This window comes from Ahaetulla prasina, chromosome 1 (assembly GCF_028640845.1).
Source record: "Ahaetulla prasina isolate Xishuangbanna chromosome 1, ASM2864084v1, whole genome shotgun sequence".
NCBI classification, from domain to species: domain Eukaryota; kingdom Metazoa; phylum Chordata; class Lepidosauria; order Squamata; family Colubridae; genus Ahaetulla; species Ahaetulla prasina.
In genome coordinates, this window is record NC_080539.1 from 263,357,252 (window position 1) to 263,380,715 (window position 23,464).

Genomic DNA, 23,464 nt, shown 5'->3' on the forward strand with positions numbered 1-23,464 from the left:
ATCTATGATAGGGGTGTCAAACATGCGTCATCACAGCAGCGTCACATGATGTATTGTGACTTTTTTCCCCTTTGCTAAATTGGGCGTGGGCATCATCAGTGCGTGACGCCTCCAGCATGCGGACTGCAAATTTAACAGCCCTGATCTATGAGATTTAGACATGGAGCCAACAATATTAATAAAGCATCTGATAGTAGGTAGTCCTTGATTTATGACCACAATTGAACCCAAAATTTATGCTGCTAAGTGGGAAATTTGTTAAGTGAGTTTTGCCCCATTTTACAACTATTTTGGCCACATTTGTTAAGTGAATAACTGTAGTTGTTAAATTAATAAAACACTTATTAAATGAATCTGGTTTCCCCATTAACTTTGCTTGCCAGAAGGTTGCAAAAGATGATCACATGACTTTGGGACACTGCAACCATCATAAATATGAGTCAGTTGCCGAGCATCCGAATATTGATCATGTGACATGGGGATGTTGCAACCATCATAAGTGTGAAAAAATGATCATACGTCTCTTTTTTCCAGTGCTGTTGTAACTTCAAATGGTCACTGAATGAATTGTTGTGAGTCAAGGGCTACCTATACACAGACTGATGGATAATTCAGCAGATATGTAACATCAAATATCTCAGCAGATTCGGAAAGAATTCCATAAATCATTATGTCTGACAGCTATTCTTAGAAATTTTAGTAACAGTTTAAATGATTTTATTTGTTCAAGGATTTTATTTTTGTTGTATTGCTGCTGATTTTACATTCTGAATTTTACTATATCTGTATTATTCGATTTGCTGCTGTGCTTCTTTAGTCCGCTTTTCATTTATCCAGATTTGGGTTTAGGGATTATTTTAGTATAGTTTAGTGTAGCTTAAGTCAATAGGCTAAAAACCAGAAGACTGTGAATTCTAGTCCTGCCTTAGACATGGAGCCAGTTGGATGACCATGAATCAGTCACTCCTTCTCAGCCCTAAGAAGAAGGCAAGGGCAAGCCACTTTTCAAATCTTGCCAAGAAATCTGCAAGGATTTGTTCAGACAGTCAAAAAGGAGGGTACAACCAATGTTTTTCTCACTTCAAACAATTTTTTGAAGCAAATGACATAAATATGGTAAACAATGCTATAACAAAAGAGGAAGTAGACCATTAGTTAATACTGAATGCATAAACTAGTAGTAGTAATCATCATCATCATCATCATCATCATCATCATCATCATCATCATCATCATCATATTTTAATTTGTATACCACCCTTCTCCCAAAGGACTCAGGGTGGTTTACAGCCAAAATAAAATACAACAACACAACAATACTAAAAACAAACATTAAAAAACTTATTAAATTTGGCCCAGTATTAAAATACAAGTAACCCTAAAATTAGTAAAAGTTAAAACCCCATAAAATCGACTAAAAAATTAAAATTAAAAGTCAAATTAAAAATCAAGCAAGTCCAGCGAGACGAAATAAATGAGTCTTAAGTTCGCGGCGAAAGGTCTGGAGGTCAGGTATTTGTCGGAGTCCAGGGGGAAGCTCGTTCCACAGGGTAGGAGCCCCCACAGAGATGGCTCTTCCCCTGGGGTCCGTCAGTCGGCATTGCTTGGCTGACGGCACCCTAAGGAGTCCCTCTCTGTGAGAATGCACAGGTCGCTGGGAGATACAAGATGGCAGTAGGCGGTCCCGTAAATATCCTGGTCCTAAGCCATGGAGCGCTTTAAAAGTGGTAACCAATACCTTGAAGTGCATCCGGAAGACAACAGGCAGCCAGTTCAGTCTGCGCAGGATGGGTGTTACATGGGAGCTCCAAACCGCTCCCTCTATCACCCGCGCAGCTGCATTTTGGACTAACTGGAGCCTCCGAGTGCTCTTCAAGGGGAGCCCCATGTACGGAGCATTGCAGTAATCCAAGCGAGAGGTAACAAGAGCATGAGTGACCGTGCATAGGGCATCCCGGTCCAGGAAGGTGCGCAACTGGTGAATCAGGCGAACCTGATAAAAAGCTCTCCTGGAGACGGTCGTCAAGTGATCTTCAAACGACAACCGCCCATCCAGGAGAACGCCCAAGTTGCGCACCCTTTCCATCGGGGCCAATGACTCGCCCCCAACAGTCAGCCGCGGCTGCAGCTGACTGTACCGGGGTGCCGGCATCCACAGCCACTCCATCTTGGAGGGATTAAGCTTGAGCCTGTTCCTCCCCATCCAGACCCGTACAGCTTCCAAACACCGGGACAGTACTTCGATAGCTTTGTTGGGGTGGCCTGGGGTGGAAAAGTACAGCTGCGTATCATCAGCGTACAGTTGGTACCTCACCCCAAAACCACTGATGATCTCACCCAGAGGCTTCATATAGATGTTGAACAGGAGAGGCGAGAGAATCGACCCCTGCGGCACCCCACACATGAGGTGTCTCGGGGTCGATCTCTGCCCCCCTGCCAACACCGTCTGCGACCGATCAGAGAGATAGGAGGAGAACCACCGATAAATGGTGCCTCCCACTCCCAAACTCCCCAGCCAGCGCAGCAAGATACCATGGTCGATGGTATCGAAAGCCGCTGAGAGGTCTAATAGGACCAGGGCAGAGGAGTAACCCTTGTCCCTGGCCCTCCAGAGATCATCAACCAACGCAACCAAAGCCATCTCCGGACTGTATCCGGGTCGAAAGCCGGACTGGAACAGGTCTAGATAGACAGCTTCATCCAGGTACTGGGGTAAATGACATGCCACTGCACTCTCTACAACCTTCGCCACAACGCGAAAGTTGGAGACCAGACGATAATTTCCTAACACAGCTGGGTCCAGGGAAGGCTTCTTGAGGAGGGGTCTTACCACCGCCTCTTTCAAGGCAGTAGGAAAAGTTCCCTCCAACAGAGAAGCGGTAACCCCCTGGAGCCAGCCTCGTGTCACCTCCTGCGTGGCCAGCACCAACCAGGAGGGGCACGGGTCCAGTAAACATGTGGTGGCATTCAATCTCCTCAGCAACCTGTTTATGTCCTCGGGAGTCACAGGGTCAAAATTATCCCAAACCATCTCAACAAGACGAGTCTAGAACCCCTCGTCTGGATCTACCCAATTTTGATCCAATCCATCCTGAAGCTGAACGATTTTATCGTATAGATAACCGTTAAACTCCTCGGCACGCCCTTGTAACGGGTCATCCCACACCTCCTGTTGTAGGAGAGAGCGGGTCACCCGAAACAGGGCGGCCGGGCGGTTATCTGCCGACGCAATGAGGGAGGAAACATAAAAACACTTCGCTTCCCTCAATGCCACTAGGTAGGTCCTACTATATGACCTAACTAGTGTCCGGTCAGCCTCCAAACGGCTGGATCTCCAAGCACTCTCTAGGTGTCTTCTCCGGCGTTTCATCTCCCTCAGCTCCTCGGAAAACCAGGGAGCTGGTTGAGACCTACGCCGGGTCAGAGGCCGCAAAGGCACGACACCTTGTGATAAATAGTGATAAAAACTATGAAGCAATGCTAAGTACAGTGAATTTTCAAGAAAGATATCACCACTAGGTAGATAATACCCAGCATGCCCAATATGTTTTATTTCTCTACTGTAAGTTTATTTCGTTGGGTACTGGGTAACTAGCTTTAATATCCTTAATCTCTTATCAATCACTGCTGGATCTGAAACAAACCATCTAACACACACACACACACACACACACACACACACACACACACACACGTTTGCTCTATACTATTTTCAAGGATCCTATTTCCCTTATTTCCCATAGAATCAAAATCAAATGAAGTATTAGTACCGCTTTATAAAGCCTTAGTAAGACCACATCTGGAATACTGCATCCAGTTTTGTTAACTACATTACAAAAAAAGATGTTGAGACTTTGGAAAAAGTGCAAAGAGGAGCAACTAAGATAATTAAAGGCCTGGAGGCAAAAACATATGAAGAACGGTTGCAGGATTTGGGTGTAGCTAGTCTGAAGAAGTGAAGGACTAGGGTGACATGATAGCAATATTCCAGAATTTAAGGGGCTGCCACAAAGAAGAGGGTGTCAACTTATTTTCCAAAGCACCAAAAGGCAAGACAAGAAACAATGGATGGAAACACCTGTCTGAAATGGTAGTTTCCTGCTTGAGCAGAGGGTTGGACCAGAAGAATTCCAAGGTCCCTTCCAGCTTTATTCTGATCTTATTTCCACAACAACAGCAATCTGCTTTACAGACAGCAATCTGTATTTACAGACCTTTGCAACCCATTTTAAATCTATCATGATACAAAGGAATCTAAGTTGTAGTCTGCTAAAGGCACAAGGCTTCTTTTACCACTGCTGAGTTTGCTTGTTTGCAGTTTAGCAGACTCATGTTATTAAGTATCTAATTATGGTGTTGATACACAGGAATGAGGCAGTAATTTTGATCTTGTGATTGCTCCACAATTATTCAGTTTCCTACAGGCTAGTTTTCCTCTGGAAGAGCTTTCTCTACCATGATAGCAGATAAGTTGGTCTTCATCACACTTGGGAAGACATTAGAGTAGGGGACCCAGGCCTAGAAAAAATCCAGAACTACTCTTCTTCCATTTCTAAGTCAAGAACATGAAAGAAGGATCATCAGAACAAAAATGGAGAAGGAGCCAAATGCTACTCCTGTCTAAATGTTAAGTTCTATGCCCCTCTATTTATCTATTTATCCACCCCAAACAAAATGTAATAATGGTGTATGTATTAATTTTTTACATCCTCTTGGGTTTTCACAGCCGTTCACTCCGCTCATAACGGACAGGTCTGCAGCACATGGGGTGTCTTTCACTTCAAGACATTTGATGGTGACATCTATAATTTTCCTGGAGTCTGCAATTACATATTTGCCTCCCATTGCACTGAACCATTTGAGGACTTCAACATACAAATTAGACGCCAAGCAGTGGGGAACACCTCCACAATTAGCTCTGTCGCTGTAATGCTGGATGGAACAGCTTTTAAAATGGAAAAGGATCACATTTTGGTAAATGATGAACGGTAAGTCCATAATTCTGCATGCTAAATAGTTATGTTTTCTGGAGATTCTCATGTAGAATTCACAGCAAACTCTGAATTTTGTATTTCTCAAAATTTTCATGTAGAAGTATGGAGTATAGACATAGGCATCGACAAGAGAGGGATAAGAGAGGGGAAATCATGCATTGTGACACAAATTCAGCCTTTAAATATTTATATACAATACTAGACCATAAATGCAAAAGGACAGAAAAAGTATTGTGATAATGCATATGCACATTCTGTCATCATCATGGTTAGTATTGACAACTATCACCAAACATGCCTGAAGATTCAAATGTTTGCAATGTCAAAACACTTGCTGATGAGTACAAGAACCTAAGTGGCATTATTTCAAACATTCATGATGAAGACATGATTTTTCGGATCAGTTTCTGTTGCTTCTAACTTTTGGAACGTGAGTAAAGAAACAAGCAGAATACAATGATAAAAAGTTATCTACAGCATACATGTGGAAGAAAAGAACTCCAAATACTTACATTATCTCCTTGGTTACCATTTTTTTCTGTTGTGGCTTTTAAATATAGGAAGGGCAGCAATCCTTAGGTGAGTTGATAGCTATGTGACCAAAGAATCTGAAGAGGCTAGATAATGACTAGAAGAAATTATTCATCAGCTCTTCTAACCAATAGGAGATGACAAGAACAAATTACTGTGGTATTATATAGATTTGAAAAGGAATAGGGAGTTTTGTTTAGATTTCATATATTTGCTATCTCTTTCAATTCACCTTCATCAATGAAGGTCCCTGCCTATTGACCATGCTGATTGAAACTGATGGTTGGAACATTCAGAGAATCTTAACTGGGAATAGCTTACCTATAGGCACATCTGTATTTAGTATTTAAGATGCTTGTGTCCAATATCTAATGGTCATACAAGTTTGGTTTTAAGCCAATTTAAGAAAATCTTATCCAGACTGAGACTCCTGAGCAACAGTTTGCAAGGTATTCATACTAACCTGCAATCTTCCATTGGTCAGTTCCCCACCACTCCCCTTCTTTTCTGTAAAAACAATTATCAATTACCTTCTTTCATATGGATAGCCTACAGAAGGGAAGGGAAGGGAAGGGAAGGGAAGGGAAGGGAACAGAACGGAACAGAATGGAATGGAATGGAACGGAACAGACTCTGGAAGAGACCTTAAAGGTCTTTTTGTCCAGCCCCCTGCTCAAGCAAGAGAACCTATACCATCTCAGACAAGTGACTGTCCAGTCTCTTCTTAAAAACCTCCAGTGATGGAGTGCCCACAATTTCTGGAGGCAAGATGTTCCACTGGTTAATTGTCCTCACTGTTAGGAAGTTTCTCCTTAATTCCTTACAAGGTGTATATACATCTGTGTATATGTGCGTGTGCAGACAAAGTTGAATTTTAATATACAAAGATAAAGTATGAAAATATGCAGGCATAAGAAGCAATCCTTTGACAGAATAATCCTTTCTTACTGCCTTACAGATTTTAGAGCTATCTGTATAATGAATGTTGTAATGGTGCAATTGTTGGTGTACAGGTAGACCTCGACTTACAACCACAGATGATCCCAAAATTTCCATTGCTAAGCAAGATAGTTGTTAAGTGAGTTTTGCCCCATTTTTCGATCTTCCTTGCCACAGCTGTTACCTGAATCACTGTAGTTGTTAAGTGAACCATGCGGTCATTAAAGCGAATGGCTTCCCCATTGACTTGGCTTCTCAGAAGATCACAAAAGGTGATCACATGGCCTTGGGAAACTGCAACTGTCATTAATACATGCCAGTTGCCAAGCATCCAAATTTTGATCACATGGCCATGGGGATGCTGCAATGGTCATAACTGAGAAAAAAGGGGCCACTTTTTTCAGTGCTGTTGTAACTTTGAATGGTCACTAAACAAATGGCTGTAAGTCAAGGACTACCTGTACTCGCTTTATTTGAATGCTGCTGATTTGAATGAAGGCAGAAACTTTCTTAATTACTATTTTTTTCTTCCCTCAACTTGTTAGGTTTTTCCATGAGTTTATTATCAAATCTGTCACTGCATTATTTTACTGTTTTGTTCTAGTCATTCATAACTGAGTATTATCACAGCACTCACATTAAACTATAGTTCTAAAAATATTACAAGTCACAATAACAATCTAAATGCCAAAGCCCACTGCAACTACATCGCCAAAAAGGCTTTAAGAGTTGTAAACTTAATCTTGCGTAGCTTCTTCTCCAGAAAGATTACACTACTAACCAGAGCATACAAAACATTTGCTAGACCAATTCTCAAATACAGCTCGCCTGTCTGGAACCTACACCTCATTTCAGACATTAATACAATTGAGCAATTGAGAAATATTTTACAAGAAGAGTTCTCCACTCCTCTGATCACAACAAAATACCTTATGCCACCAGACTTGAAATACTGGGTTTAGAAAATTTAGAACTCCGCCGCCTTCGGCATGACCTGAGTTTAACTCATAAAATCATCTGCTACAATGTCCTTCCTGTCAGCTTCAATCGCAACAATACACGAGCACACAATAGATTTAAACTTAATGTGAACTGCTCCAATCTTGACTGTAGAAAATATCACTTCAGTAACAGAGTTGTTAATGCCTGGAATGCACTACCTGACTCTGTGGTCTCTTCCCAAAATCCCCAAAGCTTTAACCAAAGACTATCTACTATTGACCTCACCCCATTCCTAAGAGGTCTGTAAGGGGCGTGCATAAGAGCATCAGCATGCCTACCGTTCCTGTCCTAATGTTCCCTTTGAATGTATCCAATTCATATGGTTATTTCATGCTTATACTTATATATACTGTTGTGTTTGACAAATAAATAAATAAATAAATAATAAAGTAGTGACTCCGATGAAGGGGCATTCCTGCCTCTTCAAAATAGCCAATGACCTATCAGAAATAGTCAGGAGAACTCAATGTAATATGAAAAAGTATGCTTAGAAAGTAGGAAGTAGAACAGAAATTGAGCCCATCTGGCACTAGTGGATAGATCTAAAGACAATGGTGACTATTCGGACTATTACTTGCCTGTTCTGCCCATATCTTTTTTATTAACAATAATATAAAACATCAACAAGACACCAATACCTCTCTTCAAAAAAAAAAGAAAAATGAAGCCAGGCTTAAGTAAATATCTGCATCCCTAAAATTTCAGGCAAAAAAAAAATGAGGCATGCAGAAATAGTGTGACATAAATGACACTCTGTATTTCTAATGCATTCAGGATTCAATTACCTTACAATGGACCTGGATTTGAAATAGAGAATTTTCTCAACTATATCAAAGTGGTTAGTAAAATTGGCTTAACCCTAATGTGGAATAAACAAGACAGTCTGATGGTAAGTATATAATGATGTAGAACTGATAAATGGGAGCTGTAACAAAATAGGGATGGATGAAGGGAAGCTAGTTTCAGATGCCAGCTTTTTCCAAAATACTCTATGCCATCCTCAGCTTTCTGCTTTTCTCTCTAGCACATGTCCTGCATTCTGTGATTTCTGATCACTTGTCACTTTTAGAGCTCACTTCTCACATAGAGAGACAGAGAGAGACAACTGAATTTAAGCTATCTTTATTTTTTTATTTTATTTATTTTATTTTTATTTACATTTATATCCCGCCCTTCTCCGAAGACTCAGGGCGGCTTACATTGTGCTTTATATGCTTGATTCAGGGTTCTCAAAGACACAGCCAAGTGGACAATAATCACATTACACAACCGTTAAAAACAACACTAGCTGCTTACTGGGGCAAGGCTTTGCTTATGACACATAACTAAGGCCACACATGACTTGCAACCACCTAGGTCACAGATCATCCCTCTCACTACAGATATGATCACTAAAATTCAAAAGTCAAGTTTATTTGCAAGGAAATCCTTTCAGAAGTGGCAGTTACATACTGAAATGTTCTCCCTCGGTGCTTGAGGGAGCTTTGTTTCATCATCCAAATTGGGTAATAATGAAAAAAGATGGCTCAGCTGGAATTCTACATTTAAGTTCAAGTTTAATGTATCAAGCAAAGAGATGGCTCAAATTAAGAATTAATCAATTGGCAAACCAAGATAATATAATAATTAAATTAAGACTTCAATTTGGGAGTCCCAGGTTTAATCTCCATTGAAACATGGCTGAGGCAATCATTCTTCCTCTCTGGCTGATCTATCTTATAAATTGTTATGGGATAAACTTAAGAAATGATCCTCTTTATAACAGCTTGAGTTCTCAGAGAAAAAGTAGGATATAAATGTAATAAAATAAGACATTGAGCAGAAACACAAAGACATTGAGCAGAAACACAAAGTAATACTTGTTCCTCCTTTAAACTTCACAAATTAGCTATAAAGACAAGGAATGTTCTTTCAAATGCTCTTATATACAGCTGTATGTAACTATTATGTTACCAATAATGGTCCTAGATAATGGTCCTTTATTTAAAAACCCTTTCACATTAAAGTAAGCTACCAAGCATGCTTCTACACCTGACATTTTATTTCTATTTTTAAAGATGAAAGCACATTTAGATTATATATTTAACATATACATAGGTCTATAATCTCAAATTTTCATTGTCTGGTCATTTATTAGTTTCATAGGTTGTAACCTTATTTGCAAATTTGGGGCTTGGGGGTGTTTCCCTCCTCAAAAGTACAGAAATGATAAGTGAAACAAAGGAGTTAATTTTGTTAGGACTAGTATAATGAAAATTAGGTTATTATGAATAATATTGAGCCTGTGACTCACAAAGGAAATCCCAATTTTCTATCCAATAAATTCACTTTGGATTGTTGAAAAACAACTTTGAGAGACACTATTTTGGTTTATCTAGTGCAGGCGTTGTCTTGAATTTCTAATATTTATTAGGGAGAATTAATTTATTACATGTTATCAACCTTCTCGTATGTGATTTCAGCTGGAACTTGATAAAAAATATGCCAATCAGACCTGTGGACTTTGTGGAGATTTTAATGGCATTCCAAAGTACAAAGAATTTTATTTTGAGAGTAAGTATATAAAAAAGGGCTTATTGAATTTATTTATCACAGTTCACCCCTCTTTATTCCATGAATAAAGAACCATATTGTAATTTTTCATAATTCCAATTTATCAATAAGGTGGAATAGCAAAAAAACTCTTTTTTCCCCTCAATATTTTGATCATTAGTATTAACAATCCAGTAATTTTCCCTCATACCTGTCATTCTTCACTTTTTACGTCTTTGGACATTGGATGAATATTAGGTTCCATATTCACCAAAACAAAAAAGTTCTGAAACTTTAAATGTTCTCAAATTTAGAATTAGTACTTTAATCACCTTGTTCTCTGATTTAAGAATATCAAATCATTTGTGATTTCAAAATAATATATAGATATTTTATTATTTTAAGTTTGAAAGATGCAACTGTATGACATTTGGGTCTAAAACAAGATGTTTTTCCCCTCTTTAACCACAATATCAGGGTGATAAATTATACTGAAAAGTTAAACAAACAAAAAAAAATCCTTTTTATCCAGTGGCAAAGTACTCCTATAGTGGTGTCAAGAAAAACTGTACAATGTCTATATAATTACCAGGAGTTAACCTTAACTCAAGAGTGTCTTTTCATTTTTTCCCATCGCTCCTTATTAAACCACATCATACTTTATGTATAGGCAGATTCTGAGAGGTCTACCTCAATATAATTTCATATGAAAAATTTATATTCTCTCTCATTATGAACGTTGAGGTGCTACAAACAGGAAAGATCTCTTTAACTTATTGGGGATTGGATTTAGATTAATTTTGCTTTTCTGGAGGCCACACAGATCTTTAGATCTTGATCAACTTTCATAGCTAATTTGACATGGCTTTCTTGAAAGGAAATCTTAGACAGAGGTACTACTAGCTTACAAATCTCTGTTATGACTTTATTTTTTTGAAGATACCCCCATAACAGACTTCCAGTTTGGGAATCAATGGAAGGTGAATGATCCGACAGAAAATTGTGAGGATCCTATACCTCCTCCTCAGAAGAAATGCATTGATGAACATGTGAGATGTTTCTTTCTTGTTATTCTGCTTTGCATTTGTCTAGAATCTTACATTTAAAAATTATTAGTTGCCATTTCATTGAAAACAATTGATTCTCTCTCAATCTGCTCTACAGCTATATTATTATTATATTGTGTGATGGAAGGTAGAGAGGAGCTGAATTTCTAGGAGGGAAGGGATGCATTCCAGAGGAATAAGAGGCAAAATCAATCCAGATGTTATGAATGAGAAGAAGAGAGTGAAGACAGCTCTGCCTTAATAGTTCACAGAGTATATTGTAGATGCAGATAGTAGAGTGCTCAGTCTGACAAGAGTGTGCCTATGTGTGAAACAATAAACAACTCAGCTTGGAAGAATTACCATGTATTGACATCTTAGGTTGGAATCTAACTTTGGAGGAAGGGCTTATGTTTCTGTGTAAAATATAGTGATCTAATCTATGATATAAGCATGAAAAATGAGGGCTTTTTTAAAAAAGGGAAAACCCCCCATTTTAGAAGGAAACTGTTTCATAAAATCTTTGCCTTTTGTTTTTCCATCAAGGATATTTGTCGGAAAATACTAACTGGTTCTGCATTTTCTGAATGTAATGATATTGTCAGTGTGAACAGCTACATCGATGCTTGTGTACATGACTTGTGTCTCTGTGGTGAAGTTGAAAAGTCCTCCTGTCTCTGTGACACTTTCACTGAATACTCTCGACAATGTGCTCATGCTGGTGGCCGACCTCAAAACTGGAGAAGTCCAGAACTATGCCGTAAGTGTAAACATCTGCCAAACAAGTAACTAAAGTAATTTGAGTCAAACTCACGGCATAACGTTGCTGTCACATGACATTTCATGACATGTTTTCCCTTGGCGGAGCCGGGGTGGGTGTGGCTTGCTCATGGCACATCTGGCCTGCGGGCCGCCAGTTTGATACCCCTGCTCTAGATTTATCTGGATTCTTGATTCAGTTTTGTTTTCTAGTTGAAAGTATGGAAATGAAAAGATCCTGCCAAAACAAGAAATATATGAGTGAATTGATTTCTACTTTCAACAGAAAACAATAAATAAATATTACATTACAAATAAAATATTACATTTCACAGATCCCTGTACTAGTTATAGAGTTATGAACAGCTTGAAGGATCAGAGAAGATGCAAGTCTTACCTTCCCAGACAATACACAGTTCAAAGGAATTGGGAAAGTCACAAAGATTGCAAACTTAATCCTTCAGAAATACTAAAACATATTAGCACTATTCTTTAAGCAATGAAGATGAAGAAAGCAACTGGATGAACAATTGGATATGTGCTTGTGTGTGGCAAGCTCTGTTTTTTCTTCTCAGTTATTCAGCTAAAACGAGAAACAGTTGAACTGGGTTATCAATCATTGTTCTTGCTTATATTGCTTCTGCTTTCAAGAAGTCTTGAACAATGAAGCATCAAAGGAAAAGGAGATAAAACTCTGGTAGATCTCTTCTGTGTGCGTGTGTCCATCAAAAAATAATTTTATATATATATATATATATATATATATATATATATATATATATATATATATATATATATGTATGTATGTAGGTCTTTGGTTATTCGGGTTTTCTCCCACAGAAATTGAAGTGTCTTGTTGACGTTTCGACAATGTCTCATTCGTCATCTTCAGGCTACAGCTTCGTGCTTCTGGGAGCAATGTGTGATTGCAGCTGTTTCTTCCTTTTTAACTGCTAGTGGGGGTTTGAACTGATTGGGTGGGAGCTTGGCTGTGCTCTGATTGGATGGGGTTTTTTGTGCTCTGATTGGCTGGGGGTGTGTCCTGTTTGGGTGGGGGCTTGGTTGTGCTCAAATTAGTCTGAGTTGCAGGGGGATCTGAGCTGGTGAGCTGCACTGCTGCTGTTTGGCTTCGTGTTCGTGGTCGTGCTACATCTTCGTAGTGGGTGTCAGTCTGCTGCATGTATGGATTGGAGGGGTTTGAAATGGCTAATGTTGCAGCTGCGGTCTGGCTTCTGGTCCTTGGTCGTGCTTCCTGATCAGTGTGGGTTTGGGTCTGCTTTCTGGGTGGATGTGGTGGTGACATCCTGTGTGGACCTCGTGAGTGTGGGTCTGGTGTCATCCCTCGTGTTAGGGACACGTTTGTCAATAAGGGCAGGTTTCCAAATGGCTGGTAGGCGGGAGGTATCATCTCGTTTGTTCATGCTGTGTGGGCGTTTTTCTATCTCGATGGCTTCTCTGATTATTCTGTTGTTAAAGTGTTCAGTTTTGGTGATAGTTCTGGCCACCCAGAAAGCACACCCAAGAAAGCACACCCAAACCCACACTGATCAGGAAGCACGACCAAGGACCAGAAGCCAGACCGCAGCTGCAACATTAGCCATTTCAAACCCCTCCAATCCATACATGCAGCAGACTGACACCCACTACGAAGATGTAGCACGACCACGAACACGAAGCCAAACAGCAGCAGTGCAGCTCACCAGCTCAGATCCCCCTGCAACTCAGACTAATTTGAGCACAACCAAGCCCCCACCCAAACAGGACACACCCCCAGCCAATCAGAGCACAAAAAAACCCACATCCAATCAGAGCACAGCCAAGCTCCCACCCAATCAGTTCAAACCCCACTAGCAGTTAAAAGGAAGAAACAGCTGCAATCACACATTGCTCCCAGAAGCACGGTTGAAGCCTGAAGATGACGAATGAGACTTCGTCAAACGTCGCCAAGACACTTCCAATTTTACGCGGAGAAAACCCAATAACCAAAGACCTACATACAAACACCCGTGAAAACCTCAGAAAACAAATATATATATATATATATATATATATATATATATATATATATATATATATATATATATATATATATATATATATATATATATATATATATATATATATATATATATATAAACCTACGAAAACAAATACAAAAACGTATATAATAAACTATTTGGCTAGATTGACAAGCACCCAATAGACCATAAATAAAGAACATGAAATATAAGCAAAAAACAAGAAAGGTAGGTAGGATGTGCTGTGTAGCCACTTTAATTTAAAAATGATTTCTGAAAACATAATGAATTTCATTCAAAATAATTAATTATGAATGGCAGTTGCTACTTGGGGTTGCATCCTATATTACTGCAATGTGTTGTACTTGGGGACACTTTTGGAGACTATCCAAATGCTGATAGTTTATAAAATATAGTGGCTCATCTGTTACCTGACACATGTCCCCAGTAAGCATTATACCTGTGCTGTGACCCTGCCTTGGCTTCAAGTAGACTTCCAAGTGAAAATTGAAGAGCTGGTTTTGCTGTATTAAGACACTGTATTGCTGTATTTTTGGCACCTACATATTCTCAGAATTTCATTCTTCAACCTGGATTGATTGTATCAAGAGAAATTATACTGGTTCTCCCCATAAAGTAAGGGGGACTGAAACATTGAGGTGCTATTTTTCCATCGCTGCATCAAGCAATCATCTGGCAGAGATCAATCCTCTGTTTTCAAATGATGCTGAAAACCAAGCTCTTCCACAGAGTTTTTGTAGTATGAGCGACTGCTATGTGGATTTTTCCTGTTTGTTGATTTTGGTTGGGATATTATGATGATGTTGATGATTAAGATGCAATTGTCCTGTTATCATGGATGTCTTATCTCATGTATCTTTGTTAACTGCTGAGAGTTCTTTCAAATTATGGCATGTTGCAGTGGTGGGTTTGAAAAATTTTACTACCAGTTCTCTGGTGTGGCTTGGTGGGCGTGTCATGGCTTAGTGGGTATGGCTTGGTGGGTGTGGCATGGGAAGGATACTGTAAAAATCCCCATTTCATCCCGATCAGCTGGGACATGGGAGGCAGAGAATAGATGGCAGCGGGGCCAGTCAGAATTTTTACTACCAGTTCTCCAAACTACTCAAAAATTTCCGCTACCAGTTCTCCAGAACCAGTCAGAACCTGCTAAAACCCACCTCCGGCATGTTGCAAGTCTAATGAAGACCATGATACATATTACTGATAATGATTCTCTCTCAGGCTTATTTTATGAACAGCATGCTGTGCAGAGAACTGACCTAGTCTTTACTGTTCTTATTTTAGCAATATCATGCACTTTGGGTATGCAATATCAAGAATGTGGATCACCTTGTGCAAATACTTGTACTAATTCTGAAAGATCTCATGTCTGTGAAGATCACTGCGTAGACGGCTGCTTTTGTCCACCAGGTGAGATGCCCTCTTCAGCGTAAATTATTCTGTTACCGAGGTGGGGGGAGGAAATGTGAAGATATGGAGCTAAGTATGTATACTGTACTACTGTGCCGTAAACACAATAATAAAATAGTATTGTCTATTATATATACTCCCTTTAGTGCTTTCTAAAAAAAATGGTATAGAAGAATTTCAGTGAAAGGAAACTGTTCTGGCACATGTTGAAAATCCATTATAATTTATTTTTCCTCATAGGAACTGTTTTTGATGACATCAACGGCAAAGCCTGCATCCCCTTTGAGCAATGTTCCTGCATTTATAATGGAGTATCTTATGCTCCAGGGATGACATATTCAGTTCCATGCCGTTCCTGGTAATTTATTTTTTTTAATTTGAATTTATATCCCGCCCTTCTCCGAAGACTCAGGGTGGCTTACACTGTGTTAAGCAATAGTCTTCATCCATTTGTATATTATATACGAAGTCAACTTTATTGCCCCCAACAATCTGGGTCCTCATTTTACCTACCTTATAAAGGATGGAAGGCTGAGTCAACCTTGGGCTGGTGGGACTTGAACTTGCAGTAATTGCAAGCAGCTGTGTTAATAACAGACAGATGTAGTCTGCTGAGCCACCAGAGGCCCCTCATATTCATATCTTTTGGTACATTCAACCAATGTTTTGTGCAGGAATCTAGTTTTCATTGGTGATGTCAATATTTTTTATTTGTAATTCTTGATTTTGGGCTCTGATCTAAAGTCCATACTTCAATTTAACCTCTCAGTTTGCATATAGTAAAAGTAAAGGTAAAGGTTCCCCTCACAAATATGTGCAAGTTGTTCCCAACTCTAGGAGACTGTGCTCATCTCCATTTCAAAGTCTTCGCTGTCCGAAAACATCTCCATGGTCATGTGGCCGGCATGACTAAATGCCAAAGGCGCATGGAACACTGTTACCTTCCCACCAAAGGTGGTCCCTATTTTTTCTACTTGCATTTTTTACATGCTTTCGAACTGCTAGGTCGGCAGAAGCTGGGACAAGTAACAGGAGCTCACCCGTTACACGGAATTAGGGATTCAAACCGCTGAACTGCCGACCTTTCGATTGACAAGCTCAGCATTTTAGCCACTGAGCCACCACGTCCCTTTTGCATATATTACTTCTGGCTATTAATCTATCCTTCAGACTCATTGAAAAGGGAGATTCTGCTGGATTTTTGAAACTAGCTGAGTAACTAAAGAATAGCAGTTAACTAATGAGCATATTGTTAAACTAAGACTCTAGGAGAAAGAAGAAAATGGAATGCTACCTTTTGCAGGTATTGTTCACTCTGACTGACAAAAGCTTTGCAAGATCAGAGACAAAGGCATTCACACAGTTGCAACTATTACCTCTTCTGTTCCAAATGTACAGTGGAAGACAACACATATTTTTTTAGTTAGTTGATAAACATTCAGACATCTCAAAAAGAATGGCAAAATATTGCTCAATCATGGTCGCAATAACAAAACATTAAGTGCTGTCATATCGTTCCATGTTGGAAGATAAGCTATACATTTTCTCTTTAATATTTTAGTGTATAGTTTCACATTGATGTTTGATATTATATTTGGTCTGGCAGCATAAATAAATAAACCTACATGTAAACACTTGCTGCATTCTGTTAGTTTCCAGGAAATGAATCATGCACAGATCATGCCTACCATAGTTTTTGAATTACAAGATAATATTGATTGACTCAATCAAACTAAGTATCTATATTTACGTATTCAAAATGCGGATTTAATTGATATCATAACAAAATGATACAAGATAAATAAAGTACTTTTTCTTCAAAGTTAAATCCCTAATTTTAGATTCTCTTTCCTCCAGTGTCTGCAGTGGTGGTGAGTGGAATTGCACAGAGCTTCCTTGTGGTGGTATTTGCTCAATAGAAGGAGGATCACATATCTCCACCTATGATGAAGTGTGGTATAATTTCCATGGAAAATGTAACTATATTCTAACTAAGGCAAGTCATCTAAGATTTCACATTAGCAAAAATGTCTTTAGGTACACAAGCTAAACCTGAGCTTCTTTTTCTGGAATTATAAAATTACGTTTATTGTTCCCGATGTTAATCCTTTGCTATAAATATCGCATCACATGGTTTACCCAGTTACTATTTCTAGATTTTATTTATATCTTGCATCTTTCCCTATAAAATGGTATTTTTCTTTTATATTTATATATTAAAAAGAGGAATTGTTGGGTGATGGAGAAGAATTTCACCAAGGTATTGTTTTCTTTCCAGGAGATGTAAAAAATAGCCATTTTAATCTGATTAAATCAATTACTATGCTAGTATGATCTAAAAAGCAGATAAAACTCTGTATGCTGCTCAATAAAGTGGCTTGATAATGAAAACAAAATTAAACTAGCTAGGAAGACACTGAACAATTTGGAAAATGCTGTAACTTAATCTGGCTCTTCACTTCTCTATTCTAATAAGATTGGTTCAATGTTTAATATTATGAAAAAGAATATAAATGAGAATTTCCTGTTTTTCCAACCAAGATGGACTTTTCTTTGCAAAGTCAACCAAAGTACTATAGAAGTTATCCCAAAATATTTTTAAAGTAGCATCCTTGAAATCTGTCTTTTGTGTTATTATCTTTTTCCTGGTCTCTCTCCACCAGATCTGTGAAGAAGAAACCTTTACTGTTCTTGGAGATCTTGGGCCATGTGGCTTCACAGAGTCTGAGACTTGCTTAAAAACAGTGCTTTTTACCATCAATCGAGGAGAAACTGTAAGAACCTTAATTAATCAAAATGGTTCAGGTGCCACTGAGTTCAGAATCTGCAAATAATCATTAGGCTTGCCTACCAATCTAAAAATACCTTTTGCTGACAAAATAATGACATATCTAATAAGCAGAATTCACTTCTTTTTCTATATTTAAACAAGAATTTCATTGCTAGAAGTAAAATGAAGGAGCTTTGAAACTTCGGATTACACCAGTTTAATGTCCTCTTCCTCTTAAGTAACAATTCAGTTAAATTCCTGTCAATAACTAAACCAAATTAAATTAAATACTTTATTTAAATATGAATTGATGAGAGGTGAGAATTTTACTCAGTACTTTTAATGTCTGTCCCTTCTTACCTTTTCATCTGCCTTCTTTCCCTCCCTTACCATATAATTCATTTATATTTACAAACATATCCACATTTATATTATTTTATTATTATTATTATTATTATTATTATTATTATTATTATTATTATTATTATTATTATTATTATTATTATTATTATTATTTTGTCAACAAATAAGAAAACAAGTAACAAAGTAGACACAGACATGGACATATAAAAAAATTTTAGCGCAAAAAAAAAGGATATAGATAGGCAAAACATAGCCATAAACATAGTTGGGAACAGTAGGACAGGAACGGTAGGCACGCTGGTACACTTATGCATGCCCCCTTAGGGACCTTTTAAGAAACATGAAAGGTCCACGATAGACAGTTTACAGTAAATGGTATGGGGATTAGAAAGACTAACAACAGGATCAGGTAGATTGTTCCAGACATTTACTATTCTATTGCAAATGTCATATTTCCTCCAATTAAGATTAGAGTGAATTACATTGAGTTTAAATCTATTGATGGCCCTTGTATTATTAAGGTTGAAATTAAAGAATTCATTTACAGGTAGAACGTTTTGGTAAATAATCATAGGTCAAAGCATAGACGACGTAATTCGAGGTTTCTAGACCTAAGATTTCAAGCCTAGTGGTATAGGGAACTTTATTTCGAGCAGAAGATTTGAGAACTCTCCTAGTAAAATATCTCTGGACCCTCTCCAATGTAATGATGTCTGATATATAGTGAGGGTTCCAGGCAGGTGAACAGTAATCAAGCAGAGGTCTGGCAAAGGTTTTATATGCCCTAGTTTGGAGTACAGCGGTACCAGAGAGAAAACTTCATAAAATAAGATTTACAACTCTTAAAGCCTTTTTTGCAATGATGTTACAGTGAGCTCTGGGACTTAGATCTTTAGAAATGAGTACTCCTAGGTCCTTGACAGAGTATATGTGTATATGGATACCATTAATATGTAGCTGTTAATGTACTCTTGAGAAAATTGGACATTGCTCAATCCTGCTCACAGGCCATTCTCCTTCAAGAAAGGGAAAAATGGCTTTCAATAGTTTCTGTCACCCTCTAAAAACCTACCTGAAGAGTTGAAAGATACTTTGGAAGGGCATAGAAAATATCACAGATGACCAAAAGAATTGTTCATTTGAGTATGAATTTGCATCTGATAGGATGAATGGTAGCTGTTTTATTAGTCCTGCCCTGTACGCCTTTCCAGAAGCTGTAAGCTGTGTCTTCTCTCTATTGTAGTGACAGGATTGGAGAAAGTTAGATATTAACTGCTTTGAATCACACACTCAGAGTGAGCATAGCTCAGACTTATTTCTTTAGATGTTCATCTCCAGATTAGTTTGTTGTTACAGAGTTTTGACATCTTCTACCCTTTATGTTTATGATGGCCTTTACTGAAAGATCAGCCTATCCATAAAAAGGGTAGATTTTTTGTCATAAAAGATATTTAGCTAGATAGATTGATGGAGGGGGGAAGATGATGTATGAATGGATGGATGGATGGATGATAGCTGGATGGATGGATGGATGGATGGATGGATGGATGGATGGATGGATGGATAGATAGATAGATAGATAGATAGATAGATAGATAGATAGATAGAGAGATAGATAGATAATTTCATATTTCTATTTATCAGTTTTTAAGATAATGAACCTATTGATTATTTCTTCATTTTTACTCACCAGTATGCTGCAATCAACCATGAAGGCACAGTAATTGTTAATGGGATGGTTACTCAGCTGCCTATCTCAGTAGGTATGTAGCTCATTAGAAATATCTGACTGTGCAGAAGGAAGAGTTTTAAATCTTAAATGTAATCAGCATATCAAATTTGGTATCAGACTGACAATTGACTTTGCTTGTTCTGGAAAAAGAATTCCTTTTGGAAAGGAAAGCTACTATGCATGCTTCAATCTTAGTCTCTGAACATATGCAGCTTTTAAAAGACTTTAGAAACCTCAGCTGAACAGTTAGTGCAATCAACTGATTACGGGACCTGCCTGAATAAGCATTTTTTTAAACCCAATTCCCAATTTGTTTCCAATCACAGTTCAAATTCTTGATAATATTTTGCTAAGTTTTAATGGAGTGTTATTTGTCAGGTCGATGCATATCTGCTGAAGAATTCACATTATTTTTCTGTTAGTGTCACTACAAATTCCTCAAAGATTGGTTAAGCAATGGTATAGGTAATCTAACCTACATCTTTAACAGTTTCAGTCCACCAGTAAACTAGTGAAAAATTGGGATTTTTTTTAACCATCCTACCAGAGAAATACAGTAGCAACTCCTGTGCAACCTTTATCTATTTGAGTGATTTGGGAACTGGGGTGAAAATCCAGGCCTTATGTTACACTGGTGAACAGGGTCACTGTGAGTGGCTATATAAATTTGCTTATTAGGTAAATAAAATAGATAATAAATAAAACCAATTAAAATCATAAAGTGGGTAACTAAAGAAAAAGTTAATATATTTTTTTTAAAAGTTATTGCTGACTAACTTTTACCTGACTTGTAGAATGTGAGTCAAGAGTAACAGCCACTATGCTACTATGGCTTTATTATAGCAGCAGCTGCAACAGAGAACCAAACTTTAGAAAGTCGTGGGAAAGAAGTTTTGCTTTAGGCTGGCTGCTGTGCCTGCATAGATGTGAATTTTGATGCTTTAACTTTGTAAGTTGTATCAACGTTTTCAAAGAGTCTATATTCCCTGTAAGTTCTGCCCACAAAAAGAAAAATGTTTTGGAATTGCTTTCTTACCATGGAGAAGTGGGATGAAGATTAAAAAAAAAACCAGATTAATTAGACAGTAGGATGCTTTATTAATTGTGGGTCGAAATAGAATAGTTGGTCATTACCATACCCAAAACTGAAAAAAAAGAATAACCAGAAAAGGCTACTGGCTTTGTTTCTAGCCAGTTTATAGGTGGGAGACAAAGAGTTGAAGGCAACCATGTAAAACATCATGCTAGATGCTTAACTAATACAGTGAAATACGCTGTGTGCACCATATCATTGGGATGACAGTTGAACACATGGTAAAAGTAATTATACGGGGTGTTTTGTTTTGTTTTTAATAATAATAACAACAGAGTTGGAAGGGAGCTTTTGTAATCAAGCCCTGTAGCATATTCCCAATTCACCAATGTGGTGGTAGCAAAGGACTACCCAAAATTTAGCTCCTCCTCTCCTGAAGAACTGCAAATGCTGATTTATTCAAAATGACATTTATTCTTTCCTCATAGCTAATGTAACAATCTTCCAGCCTTCACATTCCTTCATTATTCTGGAAACAAACACTGGGATTCAGCTCGTGGTCCAGATTAAACCTTTGCTACAGTTGTACATTTATCTGGATCCATCTTTCCAAGGGAGAATGTGTGGTAAGGAATATTTCAAAATTCTATGCCTTCCCTAGGTTCAAAGAGTCCATTTTGTTATCTTGTCATCATTCAAATTATAAAATTTCTTTTAAAGGCCTCTGTGGCAACTTTAACCATAACCAGAGAGATGACTTCAAAACCCTAAATGGATTAATAGAAGGAACAGCAATTGCATTTGCTAATACCTGGAAAACTCAAGCTGCCTGTGACAACATTAAACAGCATTTTAATGATCCTTGCACCGTGAGCACTGAAAATGGTAGGCAGAATTACTCCAAAATAGCCACTCTTTAAAACAATTCCTCTCAATTCCTTCTACATAGTTGTTAAGGGAAAACTCAATAGAAATCTTACAAATCGGGGGTGGGGAGGGGAGTAAAAGCAATGCATTAATAACAAGAGCGAGAAATCAGAAAATGTGCAAATTTAGATCTTGTAAGCAAAGTTTGAGAAAGATTTAGGTTTATGAGATAAATGGACTCAAGTTTGTTTCACACGTTTTCAGATGTAGGTATAGTTGCCTGTGTTAGCATGCTAAAATTGTGAACGTTGAAGCTAGGCACATAATTTCTAGATGAAATTTGCCATGTATCTCTATAGAAATGGTCCAAAGACTATGGATGTTTACTTCTCTTTTTAGAAAAATATGCCCGTCATTGGTGTGGACTCCTGACTGATGCTGAAGGACCTTTTGCTAAATGCCACTCCATAGTGAATCCAAGGGCTTATCATACGGTACTATGATCCATCCATTTTAATTAAGAACATTACCTGTAAAGACATAAACAGTGGTGGGAAGTAAGGATCAACCTTTAGGGGAGGAGTGAGCAAATGTTATTTGTGGCCAGAATCTGGTCAATTTCAGTAGGCTGTTATTGCAGAAAGTTCTATAAACATTCCCCAACCCCCCTTACCCACCCACCCACCCCCGTGGATCTTCCTGAAGAAAAACAGACTGAATTTCACCCACAGAGCTGGGTTTTCAATCTCATGTGTTATAGTGCCAAAATGATGTGAAAGCACATTAAATCACTTTACTAACAAACCCTGGCAGACCCAGCTCAATGTACTACCTGGGTGGAATGCACTTCAGGAGTTTGACAGACTAAAAGGATTGCTGCTGAAATCTGATTGGATGTAAAATTTCAATTTAGTGATAGGATAGCAGTAGCAATATCACTTAGACTTATCTACCACTCCATAGTGCTTTACAGCACTCTATATATGAGAGGCTTACAGAGTCACCATGCTGCCCCCAACAATCTGGGTTCTCATTTTACTGACCTTGGAAGGATGGAAGGCTGAGTCAACCTCATAACAAGAAATGACATGGAAAGTATTATTTGATTAAGAATATGCTTCCTTTTTCTAGAACTGTATGTTTGATGCCTGCGCTTGTAAGATAGGTGAGAAGTGCATGTGTGCTGCCCTCTCGTCCTATGTCAGAGCATGCAGAGCCAAAGGAATTGAACTTGCAGGATGGAGAGCCAATGCTTGTTGTGAGTAATCTGATAAAACCATTCAGCAAGGAATTCTAGACTGTGATAAATTTTTCTAGTCGTGCTGCCAAGGAATGGACTTTTGAATATAATTTTAATGCTAATCTCCAGATCCCTTGCTGGCATTTCTATGAAATGATGAATTTCTGATGGACATTTATACTTTTTTTATATCCATCCCAGAGA

At 38.2% G+C, this 23,464-nt stretch overlaps 1 protein-coding gene across 1 annotated transcript in view; it reads left to right on the forward strand.

The window, feature by feature from the left end:
* LOC131185244 (mucin-5B-like) overlaps positions 1-23,464 on the forward strand; it is a 72,428-nt gene that overhangs the window by 2,359 nt on the left and 46,605 nt on the right. The window contains exons 3-16 of the mRNA XM_058157604.1: positions 4,727-4,988; positions 8,241-8,355; positions 9,929-10,019; positions 10,938-11,047; positions 11,591-11,804; positions 15,130-15,255; positions 15,496-15,613; positions 17,113-17,251; positions 17,919-18,029; positions 20,082-20,151; positions 21,642-21,779; positions 21,874-22,038; positions 22,420-22,514; positions 23,152-23,278. Of these exons, the coding sequence (XP_058013587.1) occupies positions 4,727-4,988; positions 8,241-8,355; positions 9,929-10,019; positions 10,938-11,047; positions 11,591-11,804; positions 15,130-15,255; positions 15,496-15,613; positions 17,113-17,251; positions 17,919-18,029; positions 20,082-20,151; positions 21,642-21,779; positions 21,874-22,038; positions 22,420-22,514; positions 23,152-23,278 (1,881 nt within the window). The remainder of the gene's footprint in view (positions 1-4,726; positions 4,989-8,240; positions 8,356-9,928; positions 10,020-10,937; positions 11,048-11,590; positions 11,805-15,129; positions 15,256-15,495; positions 15,614-17,112; positions 17,252-17,918; positions 18,030-20,081; positions 20,152-21,641; positions 21,780-21,873; positions 22,039-22,419; positions 22,515-23,151; positions 23,279-23,464) is intronic.